The sequence below is a fragment of the Maniola jurtina genome, chromosome 11, assembly GCF_905333055.1.
Source record: "Maniola jurtina chromosome 11, ilManJurt1.1, whole genome shotgun sequence".
NCBI lineage: Eukaryota > Metazoa > Arthropoda > Insecta > Lepidoptera > Nymphalidae > Maniola > Maniola jurtina.
Window position 1 is genome coordinate 3,328,256 of NC_060039.1, and position 9,718 is coordinate 3,337,973.

A 9,718-nucleotide genomic window follows, 5' to 3' on the forward strand; every position below is an offset into this window, starting at 1 on the left:
TTATATTACCTGGTACTAATTGAGATAATCGATTCGCAAAAAAATTGTAATCTCATTAAAATTATAATTAAATTGATAAGTGACTATCAGACGTATCACGTAAGCCAAGTCAAAGTAAATATATAAATTAAAGCAATCTATCGCCATTGCTATATTAGTCAAATTTTAATTTATAGGCCCAGGCACAAATCAATGACCAAGTATATTAGATATTTCGAACGTATCGTTCCTTTTTCCGTAATAGATTAGATCAAAAAATCAATTAATCATTAACAGTTCAATAATTAATTCGTTTTAGTAGTTTTTAAAATGAAAAAAATTTTGTTTGTGTTAAGTATAATTTGTTCGAAAATATGTGCAAAGTTATATTTGGATGATAGGTTTATGTTGGATACAGATTTGTTTGAAAGAGTATTAGATACGCAAGAATGTCAAAGACAACTGGAATATATTCGGCGAAATGATACTCTACTGATGGCTCAATGTAAGTTATATAACATTTTTACTAACCAAACAGAATCGGAAAAAATAAGTGTGATTTATTTATTGTTGTATTGGTGTCGATTCTGACAGCAATTTCGAAGAATTGCATAAATTGCTAAAATATTGAAAAATTTACAATTTAGTTTAAACTTGAGGTGCCATACAAGTGAATCGGCACCATTATCATACTTTTCTGGTAGCTATCAAAAATTTAAAATTAATTAGATAGTTTTAGAAATCGAAAAATAATTAGCTAAACTTCTGTTGTGTCTTACAGTTTTCGATGCTGGAATTAGAGTACCAAGAGGAATTTTATTGGGAAACTTAGCAGACCTAGGAAATTACCATCAATGTCTTGGTATACATGAAGAAGTGGACGATATGTCAATAGAAGGAAAATATTGCATGATAAGGATTCCAACGAATCAAAATTTACAACTAGAATCTTCATTTGAAAAATATCAGTCTAATTTCGATCCACGAACATTACGTTTGCATAGCATAACAACTGAAAAACTTGTGGAATACAACAGTAATATCAAAAAATTGAGATCCACATTCGGTGGTGAATTTGCAGATTTTCGGTAAGAGAATCAAATAATAATGTGAACCACTAGACCAGTTTGTATTAAGAATATTAATTAGATTTATTTTTGACTAGCAGATGCCTGCGGCTTCGCCGCGTGGATTTCCGTTTTTTAGAATCCCGAAGGAACTCTTTGATTTTCCGGGATAAAAAGTAGCCTATGTGCTAATACAGGATATTATCTATCTCCATTCCAAATTTCAGCCAAATCCATTCAGTAGTTATTGCGTGAAAGAGTAACAAACATACACACACATTCACACACACATACACATACAAACTTTCGCCTTTATAATATTAAGTGTGATAGTATAGTATAGTATAGTATGATAGTGTGATTCATATTCACGTTACAGAACAGATCAAGGGAGTCCTTTATCAGGACTTCAGTTTAGTTTGGCACTATGTGTTCCTAAAGTTTGTACGACAGAAGAAACTATAACTGGATTGTTATTTAATCTGACGTCAGTGGGCTTGGAATATGAAGATCGTTATTGTCGACTACCAAATGACAAACCATGGGCACCAGTTGATTACATCGCAGTGTAAGTTCAGTAAAATCACCTAACCAAAAAAAGTTAATCACATTTTCTTTTCTTTCTGACAAAATTTTGCATCCATGATGAATTTAATCATGAGTAGCTATACAGAGATCTTAAAATATTTTTTAATAATATTATCATAATAATATCTGTAGGCACTAGACTTGACTTTTTTGGTTGTATGTGACCAAAAGTAACCTAATACATTTATGATTTTTTTCATCTCGAAACGTTATAATGTGTTTGAAGAAATCAACTTAGAACTACTAACTGCATTTCGACTATGACGACTTAGAAATACTGGAAGTTTTTAAGACACTGCAAGTTAATACGAGAATCTATGTATTTACTTTCAGTCCGATTTATTGACTTTAAGGTACCTACTCGTGGGTTTAATTTAACAGCCATTCCCATTCTCGATTAGCCCAATTCTATCTCAAACTGCATCATCACAACACACAGTCAAAGGCTTTTTTAAAATTAAAAAAAAAACATACCTTTAGCTTTGGTACCACTTATCATCCTTAACAGGCTTCTTGGTATACCAGTTTCTGAGATTTAAGGTGACAGCACACATATCAATTCAGAAACGGAACGACACCGTATTGCCTTTCGCCTCGCCGTCAACCTAATGTACAAAAGCGGATCAGCAGGTCCGGTACGTCGACTCGGCTAGGGCTAGGCCACAGGCTAGGTGACGCCGCGGTGGGCGCCTAGGTGTTTACTTGTAAGAGACGACGACTACGCACCACTCCACGGTTCATGAGCTTATCCCAAGGCACGGTAATGGTATGTATACAGTATTCCAACTTCATACAAACGGGCGAAATGCAAGCTATACCTACGCACCTCGATGTCGGCAGGCGCTCGACACGCAGACAGTCGCGACTGTGCCGCAGTGACGAACGGGCGGTGTTTTGTTTTTCTAACAATAACCACGCGATTTTTTCGTTGTATGTGAAACCCGATCAAAGAAGCCACAATTTCAGCTCAGAATGTCGGTATTTAAGGTACCGGGACTACAATAAGATTAATTCGCAAACTTTTTTGATTGTACCCAGCGATGATTTTATGAAATATATGCAAAAAATGGAGAAAATATTCCGAACTTCATTTAAAACCAAATATATAAATTGTAAAGTAACTGCAGGTATCTATAACCAAGGAAAAGATATTCCATTTTCTCCATCTTGTCCATGTCACCCAAAACAATTTTTGATTAAAAGCTTTATACTAGAATGCGGATTTTTTAAACTTTAAAATTTAATAATTCGTAAAGTTCGTTTAATTTCCTACATCTCAGTCGAGGCGCAAATATTTTTCGGTCTCGAATGTATAAGACCGATTTGTTATTCAATCATAAACATGATTTTTTAATTAAATCTACCAATCAAAAAACAACACGCATTTTTATTGGACATTTCCTATGCAATTCACAAAGTATTTTATTTGTTTATATAAAAAAGTATATTTACAATCACAAAACTAGATGGAAACACAAAGTAGGCAAAAATTAAAATGCTGGCGGCAGGCAGCCCTATCGCATGTTTACGTACCGCGCAGCTGTAGGTATTTATTTCAAAGAAACGGCCGAGTTAGAATACTGTATAGATAATATTACCGTGCCCAAGGCAAGGCGATTATGCTACGAATCCAATTAGTGTGCGTTGCAGTAAGAAGTTTCATACAAAGAATAAAGAATATCGGGAGTTGATACGGCGACCATTCGTTTATGAGTTGATAATTGATATATATTGTGCTATGACCTTTAGTCATGTCGATTTAAATAATTTAAGTAAAAATCTAATGAATTTAACTTTTTCAGGGTAATATTTTCGATTCTTGGACTTTTGACAATCTTAAGTACTTATTATGACGTTCATCATAACGTTATTTGTAAAAAAGGTGATTACTGTTTCGATAATATTAATATCTGATTATGTTGGAATTATCTATTTTTTGGGTTATTAAGCTCAACATCAGAAATATAAAAATTTATTTATTTGTGTCTACAGATCCAAAAGAAGCAAATGAAATCTTCATTTCCTTTTCCGCTTTGACAAACTGTCGTCGTCTTTTAGTAATAAAAACAGATCCTAATAATATACAATGTGTGGATGGTATCCGTTCTTTGGCCATTTTCTGGGTGATTGTTGCTCATGTCTTCCAAACTATTAGCTTTAATATAGCCAATCCAATGTACGCCTTTGAGGTAAGTTTATGCATGTCTAGAGCTTTAATGACCAGGTATAATGCAACATTTTAATGTAAGTTTATTATTTTTATATAGTGCATTGACCTTCTCATATTTGTCTGCTAACTTATATATATTAATTATTTTCTGAGCCAAGACTCTTTGATCAGAATTTTGTCACAGAAATAGCTTGCATCCTGGAAATAGGTAACCGAGGGAAAAAGGTGGTTATCCTTAACGTAGACTAAAAATCTTGCAAGGATAGCCAGTTCTTGATCTTGCTACATGTTTATAAATAAAGCAGTAAATAATTAATAGATGTTATAGTAAATGTTTTAGATCAACATTAATGTTCATAATTCAAAATATTTTTATTCAATTAGACTTTTAGAAGTTTTTTTGAATCGTCAAAAGCATCTACCACTGGTTCGAAATGCCTTTCCTACCGAGGAGAACCAGTAAGAAACTCGGCGGTTGTTCTTTTCAAAGATTTGATATACAATATTATGCCATGTATAAAAGCAATTGAAGTCCCGCGCATTACTGGAGCGAATTGCAGGTCAAATCCACGCTCTTTTATCATTTACATAATCTTCGATTGTATAATATGCTTTTCTCAGGACTATATTTGTAATAGATTTTTTGAACCTGTGTAAAGGAAAGTCCAAAATTGATTGAGGAATTTTGTTATAAAATATTATACCCATTCCCACAAATGTTTTTGGACCTTCCTGAGGCGGAGCGTAGGAGTCGCAAGCCTGTTACGGTGTCTAGTCAGCCTGTTGTGTAGATCGCCAACTCTCTTGTGACTAAGAATATTTTGTCTTACAAAAATTATGTTGTTGTAAATATATTGAGAGGCTACTGTAAGGATACCTATTTCTTTAAATTTTTCTCGAAGTGAATCGCGTGGTTTTAAGTTATAAATTGCGCGTATTGCCCTTTTTTGTAATACAAAAATTCTCCCAATATCTGCCGCTCTACCCCATATTAAGATTCCATAAGACATAATACTATGAAAATAAGCAAAATCTTTGCGGTTTCCACGTTAGTTAACTGTTGAATTTTTCTAACCGCGTAAGCAGCAGAGCTTAGTTTGCGAGTAAGAGTTGATATATGGGTGCCCCATTGGAGCTTCGCATCTAAGGTTATCCCCAAAAATGTAGTAGTGTCTTCTATTTTAAAAAATATCATTATTTATCATTAAATTAATGTTACTTGTGTTCTTGGTATTGGGCAGTGCGAATTCAATACACTTAGTTTTTTCGGCATTTAAAGAAGATTATTTACAGTTACTATTTACATCGTCAAAATTGTCCTTATTTCTATCGACTTTTAAAATCAAAGACCTATCGTCAGCAAATAGTACGATATCGCAAGTATTTTGAACTAAATATGGTAAATCGTTGTTGTATACCAAGAACATAAAAGGACCTAGAATAGAGCCTTGAGGAACACCCATTGGTGAGGCTGATCTGGATGACTTCACATCATTCACACATACTGTTTGAATACGATCACTAAGATAGGACGCAATGAGACCAAGCGCAGTGTCTTTGATTCCATAGTGAATTCCATCCAATCAAATGCCTTGGATAAATCACAGAAAATACAAATGGCATTCTGTTACCGCTCCCACGCATTGAATACTTGCTTTAACAGCATCGCAGCCGCGTTGGTTGTTGATTGACCTATAATTAGTGAAACCATACTGCTCAGAATTGAGTAGCTGGAATGTTCTGAAAAAAAATCTCAAATGTATTTGCAATTGCAATATTGGAGTCAATAATACGGTTATTAATTTTTTAGCTCCAATGTATAAAAAATATTGAAAAATAAACAATTTTTTAATTAAAAAAATGGAAATGAATACTTACTTTTTATCCCGGGAAAAAGAAGACTACATAAAATTAATGTTAAAAAACCTCACCCAGCACAAATAAAATTGCCGGCAAAAGCTCATTATTTTTGCTTAATTTTATTATATTGTAATTATTTTAAAATAATAGTTTTTTTTAGTGGATTCAACAATATAAATCAATCTGGATATTCTCAGCCACTCTAACAGTCGATACTTTTTTCTTACTAAGTGGTTTACTTCTCGTTTTCATAACAGCGAAAAAGCTTACGGGAAGTATGTATATGTACTTTATCAAAGTTAATAAATATTGATTTTATATTTTATATAGGTATTAATGTTCATCGTTTCAATTCCAGAACAGTTGATAAAAAATCTACCGTTTTTTTATCTGAATCGCCTTTTACGTATGTTTCCTGTACTGGCAGCTGTAGTGCTCTATGAAGCATCATTCTCAAATCGTGTAGCAGATGGACCATTATGGCCTATGCTTGTGGGTAATAGTGTGCACAAATGCCGTACCTTTTGGTGGACCACTTTGCTGCACTTGCAAAATTTTATCAACCCAGAAGAAGCAGTAAGCATTTTAGTAATTAATTGTCAACTATATTTTATATTACGTGATGTTACTATTTTTTAACACCAAAACTGAATTGTAAATTATTTAAAATATTATACTTTTTAGTGCCTGGGCTTAACGTGGTATCTGGCTATTGACGTACAACTTCACATATTATCACCAATAGTATTATTTTGGGTTCTTGGAAGATCTAGAGTTACAGCGTGGGCAGCTGTCATAGCTGCTGCAGTTGCATCTATATCAGCTTCAACAATATATATGTTTACAAGAGAAGGAATAGAGGAAAACAATTACATTTTATACTATGTTAACATCTTGACACGCGCTCCACCTTTTTTGGTTGGATTAGTTTTTGGATATTTGCTTCACGTATGGCGAAATAGGAAACCGAAAATGCATCTTGTAAGTATAAAGATTACTCAATCTAGTATTACATTCACCCTTTACAATCTTTATTTATCTGTTCGTCTTACCAAGTGCCTTATTTTCAGGTGTTACATAGTGCCATCACAGCATTTTTTATTTTCCTTGTATTTGTAATTTTGTACTGCCAGTTCATGATTGCTAATAGTGATTTTAACAATAGAACATTAGTAACATTATTGGCCTCAAGTTTGCGTCCTTTGTGGGCGCTATGTCTTGGATGGATTATATTTGTTTGTGTAACTGGATACGGAGGTAATAGGTTACTTTCTTTACATTTGCCAATCTCATCTTAATTCGCTTAGTTATTGGTAACATTTTTTAAAGTTCCGTACCTTAAATTCTGGAAAAGAAAAATGGAACTCTTTATAGGATCACTTTGTTGTCTGTCTATCTATCCGTCTGTCCGTCTGACGTGTCTGTCAAGAAAACCTATAATGTACTCCCCGTTGACCTAGAATCACGAAATTTGGCAGGTAGATAGTTTTTATAGTACAAGTAAAGGAAAAATCTGAAAACCATGAATTTGTGGTTACATCACAAAAAAAATTAAATGTGTTCATGAAGAAATAAATTAGTTAAAATTTTCAAAACAAGATAACTATACCAAGTGGGGTATCATATTATGAAAGGCATTACCTGTACATTCTAAAACAGATTTTTATTTAGTTTTATGCATTATAGTCTTTGATTTATCGTGCAAAATGTCGAAAAAATTACCGAGTATGGAACCTTCGGTGCGCGAGTCTGACTCGCACTTGGCCGGTTTTTTCTTTATAAACCATGTTCGTCATGACTCATGACAAATATCCACCTTTCCCTCTCTCATTTAGGCAATTAATGATTAAAATGGATAAAAATACAACTACTAAAATTAAAGCATTATTTCACAGGTCCTATAAATTGGTTTCTTTCTCTGAATATTTGGAAAATTCCCGCTCGTATTTCCTATGCGATGTATTTAATACATATATCCATAATGTTTACTATATATTCGACAAAATTACAACCAGTGTACTTCTCTATTGGATCTGCTGTAAGTATGATAATATTTTAAAATATCTATTGTTCTCGACAGGTTGACATGGCAATCGGGGTATGAGGTGAGTCGTTTGGGGGGGATGCAATGCACACCCACACTGTCATAGTTCTAGTGTTGCACGAGTCCGTATCGACCGCGTTTATCAATTTCATCGTTACTTTTAGTTTCGAGTATTGAAAAATATGACTTCAGTTTCCCGTTCGTCACGTTTAAAATAAAATAAGCAATAATCCATTCTCAAACACGTGATCTAGCCTGAAAAGTATTAGAATATTGTGACATTGAACGGAAAAATAGGTAATTGTTTTAAATACACTGGATAGGGCTGTGTTTACTTTGGCATATCGAAAAGAAGTTTATATGTCCAGAATAAAATACGATTCAAAATAATTTGTAGGACCACATGAAGAGTTAAAATCACTTTTATATTTCAAATCAAGTGTTTGTAGTAATTTTATACTATATAAATTAATTTAGTTTGATTACGATGAATAAAATGTTACTTTAAAAAAGGTGGTAAGTAATAAATAATTTTACCCTCATTTTGTTGCGTGCCAAAAGAATTATCGATATCGATTACGCGGTATGTGATGTCACCTTACTAGAAAATTGCCATCAAGACCTGTCGCAAACTATACCTATTACCTACCATTTAATTTTAATTTATTCTCTTCGCACAGATTTTCCACCACAATCCCTTTTCAATCTCAGTCATTTATTCTTTCACAAGGATTGCTGGAGCTGTCTTTCCCACTCTATAGTCAATTTCTTAAAGATTTCTTCTAGTACATATTAAGACTGCCTTTGCATTTTGGCTAGATAGAAGATTATAAAAGCAGGCATCAAGCAAGAGATTGCGTAATGCCTGCTTTTATTATCTTTAGTTCTATGAAATAATTTTTTTCCTTCTTTTTGATCCATCTAGTTGAGCCGCCTTTGGTTGTTCAAATGCCTTTAGCCATAATTTTTTTATAGTTCCTAACAAGAGACTTATAGTTTCTTTCAACTATGTCATTCTATTTTATCCTATTTTTTCATTATTTTAGATGTTTGACGTTTTCGGTTTCCTGTGGATAACAATGTTCGTGTCTTTTTTCCTAACGGGGCTCATAGATGCTCCATTCGCTATTCTTTTCAAAAAGTTATTTGAATATGGTAAGCATTTCAATTTTTTAAATAACATCACACACACAACATTTGATCCATAAAAAGATGATTTATTTGTTCAAAACAAAACACTGATCTTGACTTTGTTGATTTGTTTATTGTTGTTTACCTTTTCTTAATTTATTTTTCTATATTTTTCATAAAGGTCGATTAATTTTCTGTTGTAGTTTTGAAGAAACCGGATTCAAATAAGAAGACAAGAATTGAACAAAGTAATCAAAATGATAACGTGCAAAATGGAAACACAGTCACAAATAACAATATGTGACGAGATCAGCAGATTACATAATTGTTTACGATTATAAGACATCATTAATTTACTAAGACTTGATGAGCTACGCGATTGCTATTTAATGTGAATTCATCAGTGGATTTTTGATTTGTATAACTTTTTTGTTAATTCTTTATGACTAAGTCGTCCAAAAGATGTTAGATACATGTAATTAGGAAGTATTACCTACTTCGTAGGTAGTACTTTCTATTTAGTATTAAATAATATTTTTCTACTTCCAAGGAAATAGGAGATGAAAGTCCAGTCATTGTTCAAGTTATTTCCATAAAATTTGGTATTTCAGTTTTCGGTTACAAATGGAGCAATATTATGGGTTCAGGATTTTTTCAAATTTCACCCCTGCGCCGATTTTCTAAATACCACCCAAGCGAAGCCTAGTTAGTTGAATATAATTATTTAATTTAATTTATTTGCTTCATATAGGATAGCATGTGTCACTCGTGTCAATACTTCACCACCGGTTCGGAAACCAGATTCTACTGAGAAGAGCAGGCAAGAAGCTCAGCAGTTGGTTTTTTTTATAAAACGAAATGTTACATAATATGTAAATA

At 33.0% G+C, this 9,718-nt stretch overlaps 1 protein-coding gene across 1 annotated transcript; it reads left to right on the plus strand.

The window, feature by feature from the left end:
• Positions 1–384: 384 nt before the first annotated feature.
• Positions 385–9,465, plus strand: LOC123869704 (O-acyltransferase like protein-like). The gene is made up of 12 exons (XM_045912694.1): positions 385–484; positions 761–1,067; positions 1,426–1,614; positions 2,199–2,269; positions 3,627–3,823; positions 5,825–5,939; positions 6,023–6,240; positions 6,349–6,582; positions 6,798–6,921; positions 7,560–7,702; positions 8,755–8,863; positions 9,043–9,465. Exons 1-12 carry the CDS (start codon positions 385–387, stop codon positions 9,141–9,143), a joined length of 1,908 nt encoding a protein of 635 aa, XP_045768650.1. The 3' UTR covers positions 9,144–9,465.
• The last annotated feature ends 253 nt before the right edge of the window (positions 9,466–9,718 follow it).